We start from the raw sequence: 22,570 nt of genomic DNA on the forward strand, positions 1-22,570 counted from the left end.
TAGCAATGCTTCCATAAAAGGCATCATCTTTTTTTTGATTGAGCGACTGCAGTACGCCGTTCATAATTTCAAAAACATCAATTATTAAAAAATAATTGCTTTGAAGTTTTGTTAACGCATTCTGAATAATAGTGCATGCATTTGCAGCAAACCCCAAGTATGCTAATGCCAATTCATCATTGAAAAACAATTCAAGAATTTCAGATTTGGATATTTGACTCAAAAAATACAAGCGTATTGGCTGAAAATGTTTAATTATCTACTCAATTGTGGGCATCAAAGTGAGCCATCAGGTTGACACATGGCATAACATTTCAGACCACTCTACTTCTAGCCATTCAAACAATTCTTTTAGTTGTACGACTTTGTCGATAAACTAAATTCATTATAAATTTTTTATAACAATCGACCTTATAGCAAAAGTTAAAATTTGCGCAGTTTTTTTAGCAGTATTGTGTAGTATGTGACAATTACACCCAATTCCAGTTATATTTGAATTAAGGTCTTTTAATTCTGTAAAGACGCTTCGTGTTTATTACTGAAATTGACGTTAGCATTTTCGGCGCAGAAAGCTGTTAGTTTGTATTTTTAAATTATCTTTTAAAGCTGTTGTTATAAAATCTGCTATACTAACTGATGTCTCGCTTTCCAGTGACTAGAAGCTTAATAATTTTGTTTAAATGCCCTGTTTTTTGTAAAAATACCATACAATTAATGGGAAGGCTTCTATATTGCCTTTGAGGCGTCGGTATTCACAGAAATTGGCTGGTCATCTTGCAATTCTTTCAGAATAATTTTTGTTTGATTCAGGTGCAAGAACGTGCATAATAATTTTTGTTGCTGTAGTTCTGCCACAACAATATTGTTTTGATATTGTTGAATCTGGGAACAAACAATAAAAGAGCGATCCTGCACAGTCACTGGAAATGTAACTGTGGGAATGCTTCACTGTGTGGAAACAAAAAGCTGTTTCTGCAGCAATAGTATTATCTTCTTCCTTTGAATTTTTTTATCATGAAAAATGTTATTTTGGGGGATGTCAAAGCTGCTGAAATATTGTTAGTGTGCGCAGCAGACTTCATATGTCGTTTGATGTCATTTTTACCACTATGTCCAACTGAAAACGACATATTATTGCACATCGAACATACAACATATCCTTCTCATCCTTCTTGTAACCAGGAATATTTTTTTGTCCAGTCAGTGTTAAATTTCACAAGCCTTTTTATTTTCTTTGAAGGAGTATTGTCATCTTCGGAAGTACTCATCTAGATAACAATGAAAAGTTTTTACATGTTAAAATATTTTTAATAGAATATAGAAATCAGCAGTACTGGAATGTGGTTTAAAATTATTTTAGCTTGTGAACTGTTGCTAATTAATTGGCTCATTATATGTGATATAATATAATGTTAACATATTAGACACCATCCACCATCTGGAGCAGTCATAAATGAAAACATTCAGAACTTATCTGGTGCTTTGAGTTTGCTACATTTTTTTTCAACAAAGCATCACATGGGAAATAGTGCTACATTACACCCACACAGTTTGTACAAATCCAGAACGTCGTCCCTGATCAATATCTGTGGAATCCCTCTAGGACCCTCTGAGATAATCAGTGTCCAGAGCAGGTGGACATTAACTCTAGATAGTAAAATAAAATACAAGAACAGGAAAAGTAACAAAAAAACCCCCAGATCTGACAGGGCACTTATCTGGTGTTGCTAAATATTCAGTACAGCAACAGGGTGTTTAAACCAATGGGCAAAAATGGTGTTTTGACGTTTTCACCTTTCACACCCACAATCTCTGTCTCTCCCATTTTACCTCATGGGGAAAATAAATGCGATTGCAGCATTATGATGTAGTACAGTAATTAATTCAAAGCATTTTTCCAGTAATTTGTCAACTTTTAGTTTACACATGCTGCTTTGTGTAGTTAGTTCTGTATGTTTTGCTTTTGCCTCTGATTTGTTTCAAATTATATAGTTTATTTTCTCTCATGCTGTAACTTTTCAGTGCTACTCTTTATAACTCATTTACTGCATGAGCATGTGCTTCAGTATTTCCATCATGGGTATCCTGTTACATATATCTAGTAGGTACTCAGCATGTTAATCAGCTCAACCTATACAGCCAACAGACAACTTAACTCTCATGTTCTTATCATAGTCATTGCATTGTACATAATCACAGTGACAGATTTCATATAAACTAAGTGAATTTATTCAGGCATACTGATAAAAGTAGATTCAGCAAAGACAATGATATTGTCAACTTGCTTTCCTGAAACAGAATTAATACATGAGCTTCATATTCTAGCAACACCTGGGTCTCTTCATCAGACCTTCCCATGAGCCCCAAATTCCTGGGGTATCACTTAAGTTTGACATCAGAAATGTAATCACCATATCCACAAAATGTAGGAAATACTATACACAAGGCATGGATAACAGAGTTTGTGCAATGCACATACATGAGGCTTTTATTCCACAGAATGAAAGACTTCTACACATGTAAGCCCTCAGGCCAATCAAATAAACACACAATAAGCCTTCCACCAGCAGTTCCCAACTTGGATGGATTGAATCAGCCCTCTGCTCCCACCAAAGTGCAGAATAAAACCCTGTTAATGTAAAATGAACTGGTTTTGAGCTCAAGTGTAGTACCAGATGCTTTACAACAAAAGACAGAGCTCCTGTGGTATCTGGAATCCTTGGAAATAAGTTCACAGACTTCTACAAACATAGAAAAACTTTGCAAAACTTAGAAATATTTTGGCAAACTCAGAACAGTGTTTGCAGTATCAGAGGAGCTTAGAAAGTATCAGAATACTGTTAAAGCAACCTAAGAGCAGTACAGTAATAAACAGATGGCACCTCTTTAACAAATGAAGGCTAAAAAAAGTGATAAATTCCACAAAATCAATAAATGCAGCAAAGAACTGTTAAATAGCACTGAGATGGTTAGCAAGTGTAAAAAATATTTATATCAGTTTTGTACATTCAGAGATTTATTTATTTATCTTATTTTATTTATTTAACATTTGTTTACCGGGACAGTCTAACTTGGAACAAAGCCAATTTTCAGCAGAGGCCTGGGGAGAAAGTCAGAGAAACATTCCAGATATATGTCTTTGTATGTGATTAAGAAGTATTCATTTTTGAGTTTGTAAGAGTTTTGGATTTTAGTTTTCAAGGCACCAACAACTGAGCAACAACTGAACTTTTTTGCCTCTACGCTTAACATCAGGTTAGGCCCCCTGTCTTGAAAAGCAGCTTGGATGGGTCTTACTTACCACCACATGTGTGAACATTACATGTGTGATGATAGGAGGTACTGCCAGCACAGTTATCTGGAATTTTGTAAATAGTTATGTCATTTTTGAATATCAGACCAATTTATACAAGATGCTTGTGTTACAAATGTATTGTAACTGTATGTCATGTGTGTATCAAACTGATTTGTACAGATGTTTGTGTTGAAGTATTTGTAAAATGCTTGTGTTTGAAATGTATCCACAGTGTGCCTACTGGAGAGAACAGAAATGTGCATGCACTATTGTAACTGTTTAAATGTAAATGTTTTAGTAGAGGAAACTGGAAAACAGGAGGGTAACCTCAGTCCAGCAAACTTTAAAATATATCTGAAATTAAATCACTTTATGGGCTAGGCCATAAAGATGCTATCTCACAGGTTTCAGTGCAGCCAGAGACACAGTCTGTACTAGGAAGCTTTCTGTATGGTCTTGGGGTGAATTAATTACTACTCTGAAAGTTTGAAGGTATGCAATTCTTTTATGACTTTTAGCACTTGCCACAGATCTGAGCAAAAGGTATTGTATATGTATTTTTACAGGTAGGTGCAAAGTCCTGCCAGCTACCAGCAATGGGGGTTTGCATAGGAACTAGAAGTCAGATGACCAGAAATGCTGTCATTCTGCAAGCTATCCAGAAGTAATATTTTAGATATTATTTTGAGAAGTCTCTTAGTGAGACTGAGCATTCTGTATTTTGTCTTTGGCCTGATAACAAGAAAGACCATTCACCACACCATCTGCCTTGCTGTATTAAGTATGTAGGGAATAGTATAATTCTCTTAGATTCAGTTAGGAATATAATGAAGCTTAGATAAGATATTTTTTTCTTTATTTGCCTGCATATGTACTTCAGTGTTATTTTAAATATTTCTTGTGATTATGAACTCTGATGCCACTGTGAATAGATATTTAGTTTTTTTTTATTTATTATTAAATATATTTAAACCTTTCATTGTGGCTGATATTTGTAGAGATATTTAAGTTTGAGAGTATTTGCATATTTATTGGGTGACACTGTGTGGCCATTCCGAACAGCCTTGCTCTTGGTCAAACTATGATTTGTATTAGTATTAATATTGCAAAGTAAAATTGGACACCCTTTGTTAAGAGTGTTAAAGTAGCTAGTGAGGGGTTCTGGTGGCAGTGATAACTACCTTATAGTCTGGGCAAAAGGGGGCATAGCTAGTAAACCTGTGCCAGACTTTCCCAGGGGTGTGTGTGTGTGTGTGTGTGTGTGTGTGTGTGTGTGCGTATGCAAATCAAATTTCAAAGATTGCGCGTTTTAGCTACTTGGGCAGGGAAACGAGGCATTGGTTGGACAGAGAGTGTTGGAGGACTTGGCTCGGACCCTGGTTAAGGACTCAACTCTATAGCCGTGCCAATGGGGAGTCTTACTGGGGATCTGGAGAGAGGGAGAAACCAGCCCAGGACTGTGTTCTCTGTATGCTGTTAAGGGAAATTGCGCTTGATTGTGCTTGATGCAGACGGCTGCACCTGGAGATACTGTGTGTGTATACCTGATGTTCATCGTGTTTCACTGTTGCAGTCATTACAACTGGGTTATCCTGCTGGCAGGCTACCCGCAGTCGGCCAGAGTTCCAAAGTCTAGGTCCGGCGTCAGTTGCTGTTGCCTCCTCCCTGACATCAGTGCGCCAGGGGTATAAAAGATGCAGCCGACACCATTTTCTTCAGTCTTTCTTGCCGCGTGGTGCCCGAAGCAAAAACAGTTTGCACGTGCTGGTCGGCCGACTCCTGAGATTTTCAAATTCGAATTTCAGATCCGAAGTCTTCATTAAAGCTAAGTACCCCGTTGGGGAAACATTTTTTTTGCTCCAGACCGATGTCAGAAAAAGTTAGTTGTATTTCTTGTGAGAAGCAAATACCTTATAAGAATTTTCATTCTTACTGTATTCCTTGCCTAGGCCCTGACCACGATGTTGCTAGTTGTCGGTTTTGTGCTAGAATTAACCAACGCACTATTAAGCATCGGTACAATTTTGAATTTCATTACTTTGGCAGAAGATTCAATTTATATAATGCCATCAGAACAGCCGACTACCGGAGTTTATAAAAAGCGCAAAGAAAAATAAAAGGACAGGCATTCGAGGTCCAAAACCGACGAGGCTTCGTGAGGTGCTTTTGCAGCCCCTGACGCCCACTACCTCAGAGTCACAGGCCACTTCCGACTCCCACGTGGAGCCGACTAGGCCCCTGGAAACTCAAGGTATTGGACACTTGGAAACTATTCCCTCAGATGGGTCCGGAGCCGCTGAGCAGGCATCGGCTTCTGAGGGTGTTTTCAGGCCTACACAATTATATGTAAAACCAACTTCAGCTTCAAAGGCAAAGACTAAAGCAGCTCTAAAGACAAAGAAACAAGTACAGCATTCTCCTGGACAGGCCTCCATGCCTAAAAAACAGATGCTTAAAATGGCCGAAGACCTAATTACTTTGATCAGGGGTTCCCATCCCCCTCCTGATAAGAGGCCTAGGCAAGAGATAGAATATGAATCTTCAGGTCAGGTTTCCATTTCCTCTGATTCCTCTTCTGAACAGGAATATTCCCTTCCTCCCTATGAGGATTCTGATGCTGAAGAATCTATCCCTTCAGCCTCTCCTCCTGAGAATTATTCTTTTGGGGAGACCCTGCATACTATGAGGGAGCATTTCCAGTGAGAGAGCCAAGATTACTCAGAATCCAAGAAAAGGCTCAAAGACTTCCTTTTATTGCCTCAGCACAGGTCCCTTGCTATTCCTCCTGTTTTAGACATTGTAGATGATGTATTTTCTGTCTCCTGACTCCTTACCACCAGCTCCTGTTAAGCCAGACAGATACTTCAGAGTTCCTGATTCACATAAATTTCTTTACAGAAACCCTGCTGCTGACCCAGAAACTATTTCTCAGGGTCCCAAGGGGGTCAAGGCTTCCACTGCAAAAAACCCTATCCCCTCTGATATGGATTCAAGGGCCCTGGACAGATGTGGGAAAAAGATTTATACTTCTGCTACCTTGGCTGTAAGAGCTTTAAATTGTCAGTTTCATATGCTTAAATATCAGCAATATCTTATGTCACTGCTTAAACAGAAAATGTTGACAAATTCAGAATGTGCAGAAAACAAAGAAATGCAGGATTTATTGCATGCAGCTGAACAAGTGGGAAAGCATACTTTGCAATGTGGTTTTGATTCTCTAGAGGCCTCTTGCAGGGCCACAGTTACAGGTTCTGTCATTAGGAGGCATGCTTGGTTAAAAGAAAAGAATCTACCCGATCATGTTAAAGCAAAACTATTAGATGCTCCGTTACAACATGATACCTTGTTTGGTGTTAAAGCAGAGGAGGTGTCGAAGAAAATGGAGGACAAAGCTAAGTCTATGCAAACAGTGAAGGATTTCTTACAGGTGCAGCCTCCCAGATTTAGCAGGAACTGGCCTACAAAGAATTGGTCCTTTCCAGTGTCAGACAGGCCACAAAGAGGCAGATACAGATGCCCCAGAGGCAGATCACAGCCCCAAGGCTCATACAGGCCTAAACAATGGGGTGCTTCTACCTCCAAAAACGGAGAGGAAAAATCACAGCCATACAGGAAACAGTATCAATGACTTTCCCCTGCCAGCACCAAGCATTTATCTTCTGGCAGCTCCTTTCGGGGGGAAACTAGCACTTTTTTCACAAAATTGGCACATGATCACCCGGGACAAATGGGTCTTAAATATCGTATCTCAAGGCTACAGGTTCCACTTTCACACCCTGCCAAGGCCAAACGGTATGCCAGACCTGCCACGCAATCAATGGGCAGAGGCACACAAACAAGATGTTCTTCATCTCACATTGCTGCAGTCATAACCTGTGGGTAGTCCGTTGTCCTCAGTCGGCCCGAATACCAAAGTGTTAGGCTGGCGTCGGTCATGGTCGCTCAGATCTGACGTCAGTACGCCGTGGTACTAAAGCGCATGACCGACGTCATATCCTCAGTCTTTCTTGCCGCATGGTCCGAAGCAGAAGCAGCGTTTGCAAGTGCCGTTCGGTGTCCTGAAATTTTCGTATTCTGAGTTTCAGACTGAAGACCAAGTTGGGCTAAGTACCCCGTTGGGGAATATTTTTGTCTTTTCTTGCCTCAGTTGACCCCGGACAAGCAAAGAAATCTTACCCTTTACTTCCAAAAATTGTCTCTACGGTCCAGGCTGACTGCAAGGACAGTCCTTCAAGCCTTGGGGTTCATGGCATCTTGTATTCTGGTGCTTCCCAATGCCAAACTGCATACGAGGAAGCTACAATGGTATCTAAAAAGTGTATGGACTCAACACTGCCACGATTTGGACACTGTCATTCAGATAATACCTTGCATTCAAAAGGAATTTTTGTGATGGGCTCAGGAATGTCACCTAAACAAGGGACTCTCTGTGACCCGACCAGAGGCGAATCAGATCTTAACGACAGATGCCTCAGACAAGGCTTGGGGAGCACACCTCAATGGAAAATGGGTTCAAGACACGTGGCCTGCCAGACTTCAACATTTGTATATCAACATGAAGGAGATGTTAGCAGTCCAATTTGCATTGATGGCTTTCAAGGATCTACTTCACCCAGGACAAGTGTTGATTCAAACAGACAACACAACTGTCATGTGGTACATCAACAAGCAAGGGGGAACCCATTCGTACACTCTTTGCAGGCAAGCTATGATTTTGTGGGAGACTGCTCTCAGTTTGCAACTCAGTCTTCAGGCAAGGTTTCTGCCAGGAGCACAGAACTCCTTAGCGGATGTTTTGAGCAGACAGATGTTGGATCCCCACGAGTGGAAATTGGATCCTCATGTATTTCGACAGTTGACAGTGATTTGGGGGACTCCAGACATAGATCTGTTCGCTTCTTCACTAAATTTCCAGCTGCCAAAGTTTTGCACAAAGATGTTTCATCCAAAAGCTTGGAAAGTGGATGCTCTATCATTCAGTTGGAACAATCTTCACGTCTATGCCTTTCCTCCTCTGCCTCTCCTTCCCAAGGTGCTCTTGAAGGTCAGACAGGACAAGCCCTCCATGATTCTAATAGCTCCAGATTGGCCACGTCAGCACTGGTACCCTCTGCTGAGGAGTTTAGTACGGGAGCCTCCTTGGCCTTTGCCATCAATTCCACACCTTTTGTCCCAGGCAGGCAGTCATTTCCTCAATGTCAGGATACAGTCCCTGCATCTGACAGCCTGGCATATTCTGTTCTAGACCCTGGAGGGTCGCAGCTTCCTCAACAAGTTTTGAATGTTATTTTGGAGGCCAGACGGCCTAGTACAAGGAAAGTTTATGCTGATAAATGGAGGAGATTTTTTCTTTGGAGCAAAGCAAAGAGCTTTGATGTTTCAGTTCCTAATTTGAATGTTTCACTTCAGTATCTTACAGAATTACTAGACAAAGGTTTGTCTTTCTCCTCTGTGAAAGTTCATGCTGCAGCCATTTCTGCTCACTATGACTGTGACCCACCATTATTCTCTTGTCCTTTGTTTAAGCAATTTCTTAGAGGGGCAAAGAACATAAGACCCCCACGTAGAGCTCCTACTCCTTCCTGGGATCTCAATTTTGTTGGAAAAACTCACTTTGCCTCCTTTTGAACCTGCAGCTACATCTGAGTTGAAGTTTTTGTCTTGGAAGACTGCTTTTTTGTTGGCCATTACGTCTGCTAGAAGGGTATCTGAATTACAGGCTCTAATGGCAGTTGAACCCTTCCTGATTTTTCATAAGGATAGGGTATCCCTACGTACTAACCCTACTTTTATGCCTAAAGTTGTTTCAAATGTGGCCTTGAACCAATCTATTCATTTGCCTACTTTTTATGCTGATCCCCAAAATAAAGGGGAAAAAATTTTGCACTCTTTGGATATTCACAGGCAGTTGCGTTATTATTTGAGCAGAACTAAAGGGTTTAGACAATCTCAACAGTTGTTTGTTTCTTTTGCTTTGGGCTCTCAGGGGAAACCTGTTTCTAAACAAACTATTTCTAAGTGGATTGGCCATTGTATTGCTTTTTGTTATTCTCATCATGGTAAGGAGATTCCGGCTGGAATCAGACCTCATTCCACTAGGGCTACTGCCACTTCTACTGCTTTTTTAAGGGGTGTAGCTACTAAAGATATTTTGGGGGCAGCTACTTGGAGTTCAGTGCACACTTTTTCTAAACATTACCATCTCCCTCTTTATTCCAAATCTAGGGCTGGGTTTGCCACTGCAGTTTTACAGGGCATGTTAGCAGCTCCCAATGCTTTATGATTTTGCCAACCTCCCTTTACCTTTGCTTTGGGATTCTACCCACAGGTTATGACTGCAGCAATGTGAGATGAAGAACATAGTACAGTTTTGTACCTACCATAAATGTAGATGTTCGAAGATCCACATTGCTGCAGTCCAATTTACCCTCCCTCCTTCCCCACTGTAGTTTGGGGTGGTTGTGTGGTTTGAGTTGTAAATATTGTTTGTACATGGGTGGTTGGATGTTTTTCTGTTTTTTGGCTATGGCCTTTCTTTTTAGGGCCTTCTGACATCTGGGGCAAGAAAGACTGAGGATATGACGTCGGTCATGCGCTTTAGTACCACGGCGTACTGATGTCAGATCTGAGCGACCATGACCGACGCCAGCCTAACACTTTGGTATTCGGGCCGACCGAGGACAGCGGACTACCCACAGGTTATGACTGCAGCAATGTGGATTTTCGAACATCTACATTTATGGTAGGTACAAAACTGTACTTTTCATCTCTCATGGGCATGAGAGCCATTCAGCCAAGTACCACAGCAAGAGCAGGGACAAGGATTTTACTCAAGGCTATTCTTGGTACCCAGAAAGGACAAAGCCAGGAGACCAATACTGGACCTGTTTATCAAAAACACATTCCTGGATATTCCAAAATTCAAAATATTAACTGCAGCAGCTTCTGCCCATGCTGGGCAAGAAGGCTTGGCTTGTGACTTTAGACATAAAAGAGGCATACCTGCTTGTCCCAATCTGACAGTCATGCAGAAGATACCTCAGTTTTATAGCTGGCAAAATGCACTACCAATTCTCTGCACTGCCCTTTGGCTTATCTACTTTGCCCAGGGTCTTCACAAAATGCTTGGCACCAGTAATTGCATTTTGCAGACAAAGAGGAATACAAATGTATTTTTACTTGGACGACTGTCTTATTCAAGCAGAGAACAAGGACATTCTACTACAGCATCTGGCGTTTGTAAAAAGATTACTAACAGGTCTAGGGTACACAGTAGACGAAAAGAAATAAAAACTCGTACCCTCTCAAGAGATAATATTCCTGGGTGCAAGCTTAAATACAACTGCTCAGATGGCTTATCTCATGCCAGACAAACGACTACTTATTTCAAAATGTTGGCAACAAAGACCCAGTTATCTGCAAGAAAACTTCTGCAGGCTTTGGGCTTCATGGCATCCTGCATACTGCTAATTCCGTATGCAAGACTGCATATGAGGAAATTTCAATGGTATCTAAAAAGTGTTTGGACTCAACGTTGCCACAGCCTGGAAACAATTACCCTTATTCCCTGCCTGCAACAGGAGTTTCGATGGTGGGCAAAAGCCTGTCACCTCAACACGGGACAGCCATTCACCTTACCCACAGCCAGGCAGACATTGACAATAGATGTATCAGATTATGCCTGGGGGGCCCATATGGCAGGAAGATGTATTCAAGGCACATGGTCCGCAAGCCAAATGCATCTACATATCAATCAGAAAGAGATGCTAGCTGTTCAGACTGCCCTGACAGCCTTCAAGGATCTACTTCATCCAGGACAACTACTGATAAAGACGGACAATGCTACAGTCATGTGGTACATAAACAAGCAGGGGGGCACGCATTCCTACCACCTCTTCAGACTAGCCATGAACTTGTGGGACACAGCACTGACTTACCAAGTACATCTGCAAGCACAATTCCTGCCAGGAAGGATAAATACTCTGGCAGACGAACTAAGCAGAAACCTAATGGATCCCCACGAGTGGAAATTGGATCCACAAGTCTTCAGCATGATAACAAGGAACTGGGGATGCCCGGACATAGACCTATTTGCCTCCCCTCACAACTGCCAACTACAGAGATTCTGCACAAGGGCTTATCACAAGCAAGCATGGAAAGTGGATGCTCTATCTTTCAGCTGGAAAAACCTAACAGTATATGCCTTTCCTCCTTTGCCTCTCCTTCCCAAGGTACTCCTCAAGGTCAGACAAGAGAAGCCAAAAATGGTACTGATTGCCCCAGACTGGCCCCGCCAGCACAGGTACCCAGTTCTAAAGAGCTTGTCTCAATGCCTATCTTGGACATTACCTCAAATTCCTCACTTATTGACCCAATAAGACAGTCAGGTACTGTGCAGCCAACTCAGGACCTTAAACCTGGCAGCTTGGCGGATAATGTAGCCATTTAAGACACACCTCTCTCTAAAGCAGTGATGGATGTTATTTTGGAGGCCAGGAGGCCTAGCACCAGAAAATCTTATGCAGAAAAATGGAAGAGATTCTGTGCTTGGAACCAGGCACAAGGTATTGACATGACTGTTCCAAATATTCCTCAGATTTTACAATACTTAACTGAGATGCTAGATAAAGGCCTTTCCTTTTCATCAATTAAAATTCATGCCTCTGCCATTTCAGCTCATTACAATACAGAACCACCTATTTTTTCTCATCCATTACTAAGGCAGTACCTTAGAGGGGCCAAAAACATAAGACCTCCAAGGAGAGAGCACCAATACCTGCATGGGACCTCAACTATGTCTTGGAAAAACTCACACTGCCTCCCTTCGAGACAGCCTCTGCAGCTGATATAAAATTCTTATCTTGGAAAATAGCTCTGCTCCTAGCAATAAACTCCGCTAGACTAGTCTCAGAGTTACAGGCACTCATGGCTGTGGAACCTTTTATTATTTTCCATCCTGACAGGGTTTCTCTAAGGACAAACCCGACATTTATGCCTAAGGTAGTGTCCAGTGTGGCCCTTAACCAAACAATTAATTTGCCTACCTTTTACCCAAACCCACAGAATAAGGGTGAGAAACTTCTGCATTCTTTGGACATTCACAGGCAGCTACGCTTCTGTTTGGACAGAACCAAAGCTGTCAGAAAGACTGAACAACTTCTAGTGGCATATGCTGCAGGATCACAAGGAAAGCCTATCTCGAAACAGACTATTTCAAAGTGGATAGGCCACTACATTCATTTCTGCTATTCACAGCATGGCAAATCAGTGCCTAAGGGCATTAGGCCACATTCAACCAGAGCAGCAGCCACTTCAGCAGCCTTCCTCAGAGGAGTACCAACCAAAGACATCTTAGAGGCTGCAACTTGGAGTTCAGTGCATACTTTTACAAAGCACTATCACTTACCTCTCTATTATAATCCAGGGCAGGCTTTGCCACTGCAGTTCTGCAGGGCCTGATAGCCTCTCCTAATCCTATTTAGCACCAGCCTCCCAACCTTAGCTTTGGGATTCGACCCAGTTGTAATGACTGCAACAGTGAAACACGATGAACATAGTACAGTTGTGTACCTACCATAAATGTAGATGTTCAAGTGTATTCACTGTTGCAGTCCAGGTTACCCTCCCTCCATCCCCCTTTTCCTTGCTGGGACTTATCTGTACTTCTGTATTCTATACAGCCTATGTGGTGTATTTGCTTGTAGATGAAGGAAAAGTTGTTTTTTGTGTATGCATGCTTATTGGCATAATTTAGCCTACCATTTTAGGGGCACCTGACATCTGGGGCAAGAAAAACTGAAGAAAATGGCATCGGCTGCATCTTCTATACCCCTGGTGCACTGACATCAGGGAGGAGGCGACAGCATCCGACGCCGGACCTAGACTTTGGAACTCGGGCCGACTGCGGGTAGCCTGCCAGAAGGATAACCCAATTGTAATGACTGCAACAGTGAATACACTCGAACATCTACATTTATGGTAGGTACACAACTGTACTTTATCCTCCCAGTGAACATTCCCCACAGATGCCAGTGGTGAGTATTAAGGCTCCTTCATTACTGGCCCAGAGGAGGGTCATTACAACATGGTTAGCCCTTTTAGTTATGTACAAGAGGTGACATCTTATGCAGAACATAACAAACACGCTTAATAGCCTTTATTTTTTTTCAGTACAAAGGATGCCTTTGTTTTTACATGTTTTTCTGTTGCTTATGAGATCCTGTGATGTATCTTTTTGTTGTATAATATTGCAATGCATTTGAATACTTTATAATTTGTAAATGATACATTATTTAAATAAAGAAAGAACAGGTAAACACTGACCCTTCAGGAGGATTGTGTAGGTCAGAGATGTTAGGGAGTGTACATTACTTGCCTCTCATGAATTTTTTTTTTTACACTGGAATTTGTGATTTCACTGAGCATAGAATACTTTGTTTCATGGAATTTGTGATTTTGGTTTGCAGACTATGTTGTCCATTAAATGTAACTTGATTAGCTATCATAAGCACCACTTTCTAAAACATATTTGGTTAAAGTAACATTGCAAGAAGAATATCCGTTTTTACTGATTACCTAACTAGCTGGTTACCAAGGATCGATGAACTGCGATTCTATAAACATTGCATGTCTAGGAAAGTTTTTAAATGTTGTCATCCTGTTCCTATAGTAGTAACTGTTTTAACTTTGTATATAAATAATGTAAATATACATTAAAATATAATATGTTATTCAAAAACACAACTCTGTATTCAAGTAGCTCTTAAAAAACATGCAACTGTTCTTTGAAATATATGTAATGCCAGTAGCCCTTCTATGTTCAAAACATAATCAAGAAGCAAATTAATCCGTATAACTGTAATATTCCTGTACCATACCAATTATATTTATTGCCGGTTTGCCGTACATGCTTTCTCATTTCCAGGTATTAATTTCTCTGAATACTCTTTCTTGAATGAGAATCGGTTACTCTTTATCATTGTAAGTGCATAACAGTATTACAGGATGTGTCTGGAGAACAGAGAAGACGATCTCTATGCCTGCAGTATTCTGCAGAGCATGTAATTGTTTGTTGTATTCAGTATGCACTGCTGTATTAATGGTTACTCAAGTCTGATTTGTGTCGTACAACATTTGCCTTGGTCATCTCCTAACCGTCCGTTACCTACCTTGTTAGTTGAAAAGTCGTCACAGTCAGTCAGCCAGAAATTAACTTTACAAAATACACACTTCACTTCACTCAGTCTAATGCACTGAGCTAGCATGGTGCAAGTTCAGAATGAACATGCAGCCACATCCATGCACAGCACGACGAGAAACGTATGACAGTGGTATGTACAAGGCAAGCACATGCAACATACTGGAAGTCACACACACAAACTCTCATCTTGGAGTAGGATCAGAACGGCGGAACCAGAGGAACTCAACGGAGCTGATGACCATTAAATCGTCACTGGGATTTTCACAGGTAACAGCAGGACTCAGGATTTGTCTGTTGAACTAGGGACAATCCTGTTGAAATAGGGACGTCTGGCAACCCTGGTTGGGATCCAGGATTTTGTCTTTTGACAAACCTACTGTCCCTTTTGTGAGATTCACTAACCATTTATGCACATCCCAAATGACATATTCTCAAGTTCCCCTTTGATTCCTGATGCTTGTCCTTACACTGTGACTTGTGAGAAGTTTCTATAAAGCCTCTGCAGTGTATAAAATGTTTGTGCAGACAATGTTTGCAAGTATTAATGCAAACGTAGGTAGTTTACAGCCTTTGTTTTTGGTTCATTAATTCTATAGCCACCTAGATAATTAAATTCTTTCAAAATTTGAAACCGTTTTGGAATTTCCCTCTCCAGGTCTGATGAGTATAATTTAAGGTCATCTGTAAATAATGCAGTTTTTTCCTGTCTGCCATGTCAGTCAAATACTTCTGTTTAGGGCTGTCTTAACTTAAAGGGTTCAATATAGAGGGCAAATAGAAGAGGGGACATGAGTCAAAGCTGTCTTGTGCCTCTCATGTAAGTAAAGCTTTCCAAGAGGAGGCCTGAGATTTTTATGTTCAGTTTAGCTGTTTGATAAATAATTTTCAGTAACTCCACCCATTTTTCTGGAGTTCCAAATGTCCTCATAGCCATAAAAAAGAAAATCCTGCCTCGCCCTGTCATATGCTTTCTCTGCATCCAACCCCACCATGAAAAGACTGCATTTCTTACACTCTGCCAACCTCTGAATTATGACCGTTTTAAAAGTGTTGTCAAATGTCTCTCTACCCTCTGCAGTCTACACTGGTCTGAGTTAATAATTCTAGGCATCATTTTTGCTAATCTCTTGAGGTAATGTAGACAAATAAAGACTTTATAGTCGTGATTTTAGCAACAGTATATGTCTGTATGCTCCCACATCTGAAAGATCCTTGCCTTCCTTATGCAGAACCACCATTATTCCTGTAAACCATGATTTAGGGGTCATTTCGCCTTGTACTGTACCATTAAACATATTCATCTACCCCATGATCAGCTTGTCTTCTACTTGTTGCTATTGTCCGCTTGTCTTCTACTAATTTCCAAATTTCAGTCTGAATACCATTCAAGCATAATTCTCAACTGACCAATTTTTTTTTTGAGAATGTCCTTATTTTTGTTTCATACTTTTGATGTATTTCTCATAAAATTTGTTGGTTTTCTGGCAACTCATCAAAGATTAAAATCACTGTAAAATGTAGACATTTGTGTTTCAGACTTCATATCCTTCAGAAAATGCATGTTAATACAAGACCTGTTATTCTAACAACTTTCTAAGTTCATAAGAGCAATATTTAAAATTTGTCTCTATTTTGAGCCTTTGCTTTCCCATTATTTTTGCTTTTGCCCTTATTTCTTGTGCTAAGAGGTTGAGAGTTATGCATTCAAGCCTGTAGATGTACTTGATTTATACCTAGCAGCCATTTTGACCTTCTCCTGTGTTGTTTGCCTTATCGAGTGAGTCCTTTCTCCAACTTGGCGTTGGAAGGGAAATAAGATACTCAAGCATCCATTCCAGTCCTCCATCAGGGTCTGTTCCTTAGAAAAATCTCTCATTACTTCTAATATCCTCTCAGTTGTTGTTTCCATTCCAGAGATTTTTAATTTTTGTCAAGTGATTTTGAACTTTCTCTACCCCCAGTTGTTGTGCTAACATCTTGACTGCCTTAGGACTAAACTCCAAATAAGCTTGTCTCTGTCTCAGGGCAACCCTCCTGTGTTCATTCCTATTCTTCTAGCTTTTCCTTTGCTTTGTCCCAGTCTTTTTTTTCCTTGTCTGACAGCCTTCCATTTGCACTATAACTACTTTACCTTATGTAACTCCTCAAGATAATTTCTATTCCTATCTAACCATAATTTGCCCTCCATTCACCTTGCTTCCATCTTGACTTCTTTTTTCAAAACATCATATTTCTTACCCTGCCTCCACTTGATTAAAATCAAAATGAGATACTTTTGCTGGAAGCATCTGCTTAGTCTATTCCTTAAATTGCCTCCACCATCTGCCTAAATTTCCCCTCTGTCAAGCCTTCAGATGTGCTAACAATTGAACGTGATCTGAAGCAATAATCAAGTGAATCTGAAAATCTTCAGGTAGTTCTCTGTACTCTTGAGATTTATAAATTCTAGCTAATCTAGCCCAGCTATGATACATTGCAGAGAAAAAAAGTCTATTCTATCCCTGTAGTGAAAGCTTTACTAACACCTTAACAGCCTGTATAACTTTAGGGAGAAAGCTGTATTAGGAAAATATTTAATAAATTATGTTTCAGTCCCCATCAGTTGTATGGATTGCTTGATGAAAGGCATTTATTTCACCCAGTTCCCTTAATATCCCATATACTTGTTTTGGGAGGCAAATACTTGCAACTTGCTGCCATAATTCCATTCCCACGCCAATGACCTTTCACTACCACATATCTTTCACTTGGATCCATTTTATCCTCTTGTGTTGTTGTTCATGACACTTTTATGACCAAAATTGCCACTTCACACTCTCACTTTTTTTCTCCTTCCACTTGCACACTAAAACACCATCTCCCAAGTTGATCTGCCCAACTCCTTATGCTGTACTGCCCATAGATGTCTATTACAGAAGTGCTGTCTGTTCCACTGTTTGAACATGTGCCAGGATCTTATCCCTTTTTTCTTTGCTGAGAAATCCGTTTACATTCTAAGACCTAAGCTTTAGCCATTTAATTGTTATATTTTATATCTCTAACCTCAATTTACTTTCAAATGACTGTTTAAATTCCTGTTTCTGTTATACCTAACAGTTCTCTTACCTCCCTATTTTATTCCTGTGATAGTTCCAGGTGTTTTATTTGATGTGAAGCTAAGAGCCATAAATGAACGTACGCTGCCTTCCCTTTTCTCCCTGATCTACTGCCTCACTTAACACTAACAGAACAAAACAATAATCTATGTACATATTTTGATAATTACATAATGCTTCCTCCATACAGGGTATAATTACCTTTCAGTGATGTAAATATTGATGTTGATGCTTGATACTCCTCTCGATTGTTGAATCCTTGAGCCCTCTCCCTCAACAAATGGCTTGAAGTGATCTAATTCTTCTCTTTGTGTATTATTGTTCACACTAAAGCCCTTATTTCATGAACCTGGTTCTGTTTTAGTTCAAAATAAATAGTATTTGATCCCCACTCGTCTTGTGAACTCGCACAGTGCTTATTCACCTTCTCACATTTTTCTTTTGGAGCACTTTTCACACGTATGTTATTTATTCCAATGTATTGAATTCCTTTACACATTACAGGCTAAGTACGTCTCTGACTAAATTACAGCAGTCGATTAATGCTTGCTTACTGTCCCTTTTGACCCTGCCTCCCCTTCTTTAAATTGTGTTGATTTTAAGTCATAATGCACGTTTCTTCCATCTTCCAGGCTACTTAAAATCCCTGTTCTTCACACACAGACACTTATCCATTCAGAAAACTTCTAACATATCATGTGACCGCTTGGACATCCCTCCTGTGAATACTGGCTACTGAGTGATCTGAACCAGACATGAACTTTTAGTCCTCCAAGTGCCACTATCCCCCGAGTCTTGCATATTGAAAGTTCCTGAATTGCTTTCCTCAGACCTGTTAAATTTGGCCAATATTAGCTCCTTGTGTTAAATAGGGCTGATTATTTTCCTAGAATCCCTTCTCTGTATCTTAACACAAATGTAACTTTTTGACACCAACATTACATGTGCAGTCTGTAGTCCAATGCCAGCCTATGTTCAGACCTGAGGGACCAACAGAGCAATTAAAAAGCCGTACAGATAGCTCTTTTCCAAGGAGAGAAGTCCACTGCTCAACCAGCTATTCGTCTTCCTGTGTGGCTTCCACCTCTGGTTGCTTCTCTGCTGCCTGCAATGCCTCCATCAGTTGGGAGTAAATCTGAATTGTCTCTTGCTTCTCCTTCATTTTTTGTTGAAAAAAATGAAAAGTTTTTAACCAGCAGATGTGTTACTGTGGAGGTGTTCTCCCATCCCGTCTGTTTTCAAGTTCACTCTTAATCACACCGCTGCCCTTTCTCTCCTTCAGGCATGGCCTGCACTACTATTAGTGCAGTCTTTAAGTCCAAAAATGTCTTTATTCATACTGGATGTAAGATTTTGCACTTCATACCTGGCTCTCTCTCTTTGCACATGTCAGACAGAAATTTATTCATTTGGATCTTGTTGATAGAGAGTATTCATAATCCACAAATATTTAACAATAATCAAATTTGAGCAATTCTCTTTCCCCAGAGCAAGAGAGAATCTGCTCTTTCTTTTCATATGACTGGAATTTTATTATAATTGGCCTACAAATTCTTTTTGCTATGGCAGTAATTTGGTACACCCTGTGTGCCCTGTTCAGCTTAATCTGTTCTGGCACCATTCCAGTCTATTTAGCCAACATCTCCACCATTGACTTTTTATAGTCCGATCTCTCTCTTTCTTTTCCGGAATTGCTGTAAACTGAAAATTATCTTTGTGAGCAATCTTCAAGTTCACTTAACTTAGATTTTACAACCTCCTGTTGCACCTTATGTTCAGTCGTTCTATTTAACAATACATTTTCTGAGTGGAGCGCTGTTAGCACATTGGAATGACGAGATAGAGCCCCTCCATTTCTGCAACTTTTCTATCATTAGCTTTAATTTATCCTTCCAGTCTGACACCGATTTTAATAACTTCTGTATACATTCTATTAATTTTGCCTTCTATTGTTATCTCTCCTCTTTCCATTTCCTGGCTGGGCTTATCACCATCCTGACTTGCTGCATGCAGACTTGCTTTTCTAATAATCCCACACCAACTTTCAAATGTTTTTTCTGAGCTGATTCTTTGTGGGGTTTTTTCTATTTTTTTCCCTTGCTTGCATGAGCAGATAATTAATTTGTCTTTTCATGGTAGAAAACTCTTCTGGACCGGAATTTTTATAATTAACAGTAGCTCTACACGGGAGCACTAGTTTATGTAGCTTGTCAGCCTGTTGCTGTGCTGGAAGTCAAAGAGCCATTACTCCACTCCTATTAAAGCACTACAGACTAGACATTGCTTCCAAGGCAAGGGCTAAGTTTGCAAATGCAAGTCTTTGGGCTTGTTGCAGCCCAGCCCTACTGATCTGTCCACATTCTAAAATGTGAGAATTGTCCCAGTAGTAGGGAATACTGTAACAGTAATTTGTTTGAAGAACATAGAACAGTTGATCACTGTTGCAAAACTTGTTTCCTCTGACCAATCTCTTTTTCTTTGTCTTGGGTAAGGTGAGGTACCCTATCTTTACGCAACTATCCCTTCAGTCTTCTCTCCTCTCAGGGCTTCGGGTCTGGATAGACACAGATAACCCTGTTTCTCTAAGTCCTTGATTCAGAGAGTGCACACTTGTTCCTGCTTGGTTAACATCTTTAATACCTTGCCTAGCAACTAGCAGGGTGGATACTGTATTATCATCCTGGGTAAGAAAGTTCTAAAGCAGTGCAAGTGAGTGTTCGCTTTATACAAGGAATGCCTAAAGGTCTTAAAGGATGGATGTCTGTCTGGTCTGGAGGCAAAAGGGTGCTGAGCCCTAAAAACCATGCCACATGTTGTGCCTTTTGTAGTTAAATCTCAGTGCTAAGGAATACTCAAAAAGCGATCTGATTGAACATCTGTTGTACTTTACTTTTTTTGTGCAGGGACGTTACTCTGTCTGGTGATTGACATTTGTAATAGACCAATATCTAGCCTGACGTTTACAACTTATGCATATTTTACCTGTTTTTTTTTTTTTTTTTTTTTCTCCTCTTCATCCCTTGGTATCCTTCCCTTCTTATAGTCTATCCCAAATTAAAATATATCCAATTGCTTCACAGCACAAGGAAAGTATGCAAACTTCTGAGCCACTGACACTGTTAAGGGACAATGTTAAGGCAATTGTCGTCAGGAAAAGTAGTAGAATTTGGGAGAGGATTAGACGAAGTGGCATGTTTTATTCTAATGCTTAATTCTCTCAAAGTGAAATGCAATGTCTGCCACCATATTCCATCTTCACCTTCCCAGAAGTAGAGAGAAACTTGGTAGGTAAGGGCACATGTTTTTGGAATCTGGTAAGCCGAGGCCAAAAAGGGCTACTACTGATGAGCTAAAGATCATGCACAAAGCAATTTGTAAAGGAACTGAATAAGCACGATTGTTTCTAGTGAGTTGGCTAAATCCTCTACTTTGTAACTGAGGAATAGGTTAATACTTCTTGATATGTAGCCTATGCATTTCTTATTCATGTATGTCTTTGTTACACTAACTTGACTTCCTTTCTGTGGGTTGCTGTTAATTTTTGTTCATTTGTTTGCAGCGGGCTATTGTTTGTTCATATTTTTCTTCATGTTTTCCCCCTCTTTCTCTCCCTGTCTCTGGTTTCAGCATCTTCATTTTATATTGTAACTGAAACTTCTGGTTCAAATGCTGTGCATGATGAGGCAAAACTCAATGATTTCCTGCAGGAAGCCATGGATTCTGATCTTGTAACAGATGGTACTGTGGCTACAGAAGAAACTAAAATAAAGGTCAGACATTTCTGAGCTAAATAACAATGATAAATGTTTGATATTCCTTTGTGTATGAAGGGAGTGTGTGTATGTCTACACTCATTACAGTAATTTACTGTGGTTGCAAATAACAGTCTCTGGAACCAGCTTTTCAATTTTAAATTGAGGTTTATTTATTTATTTTACATTTGTTGAGCAGGATAGTCCGATTGGATATATGTCTATTTTCTGCGGAGGCCCGGGGAGAAAAGCTCCAAGATAAGAATACACATTGAACGTTTAGTAAATGCTAGTTTCAAGCAGATTACAGTCATAAACAATACCAGCATTTAGCACATATAGTGCTAACTTATTATAAAACACTTTACAAAACAGGACATTATTTTCAAAGTTATATATACATACCATTACATTCAGGTTTGACACACTGAGCAGCAGTTATACAACTGACCCTTCCTGAAATGGTGTAGTAGAAAAAAGTCAGAAGTAGTTGAATGTAAGGCACCTAAGTAATAGAGAGGTCACTAGTCGGGGTTAGTGCAAGGAACATAACTAATGAGTTTTGAAGTATTTCTTGAGTTTGTGTTTGAATTGAGTTAGTGAGGGTTCTAGGGTCAAGTCAGCTGGGAGTCTGTTCCATGTTTTTTTCCAACAGAGTTGGCAAACAGAGAGTCCCCAGCTGAGTATTTGGATTTGTATGTTTGAACTAGGAGTCTAATGGATGATTGCATTGGCCGCGTGCTGGTGTAGGGGCTGATAATATTTTTTAGTGCAGGTGTATTTTCTGGTTGTTAATGGACTTTATGTGCCACTGTTAGCTGGTTGAACTGCTGTAGGCTAGGCAGTTCAAGCCATCCTAGGCGATTTAGGTTGTGACAGTGGTGTGTCCGGTAGGCTGTGCCTGTGGCAAATCTGGCAATGTGGTTATAGCAGGATGACAGTTTATTAAGATCTGTTTTGTTTAAGTTGGGGAATAGAGGTGAGGCGTAGAGAAGAGTTGATAGTGGATGGGAATGGGCAGTTGCAGTTCTAGCAAATGGGGTAAGGAAAGGTTTGAGTCTGTAAAGAGACCCAAGTTTTTTTATTAATGGTTTTGATAGTTTGATTGATATGTGCTTCAAACTTCAGGTTGTTATCAACTATGACACCCAGTAGTTTAGTTTGGGCTTCTGGGGATGTGACAGTGCCATTGGTAGCAGTTATGTTGAAGGATGGCAGGAGGGTCCTG

The 22,570-nt window shown here is 40.2% G+C and overlaps 1 protein-coding gene across 4 annotated transcripts in view; it reads left to right on the forward strand.

Moving 5' to 3' along the window:
• Nucleotides 1–22,570, forward strand: part of D2HGDH (D-2-hydroxyglutarate dehydrogenase) — a 719,825-nt gene that overhangs the window by 606,656 nt on the left and 90,599 nt on the right. For all 4 annotated transcript variants that reach the window (XM_044069611.1, XM_044069612.1, XM_044069613.1 and 1 more), the window contains exon 8: nucleotides 21,218–21,360. In XM_044069611.1, the coding sequence (XP_043925546.1) occupies nucleotides 21,218–21,360 (143 nt within the window). The remainder of the gene's footprint in view (nucleotides 1–21,217; nucleotides 21,361–22,570) is intronic.

Source organism: Protopterus annectens, chromosome 4.part0, assembly GCF_019279795.1.
Source record: "Protopterus annectens isolate FY-2018-M chromosome 4.part0, PAN1.0, whole genome shotgun sequence".
Taxonomy (NCBI): Eukaryota; Metazoa; Chordata; order Ceratodontiformes; family Protopteridae; genus Protopterus; species Protopterus annectens.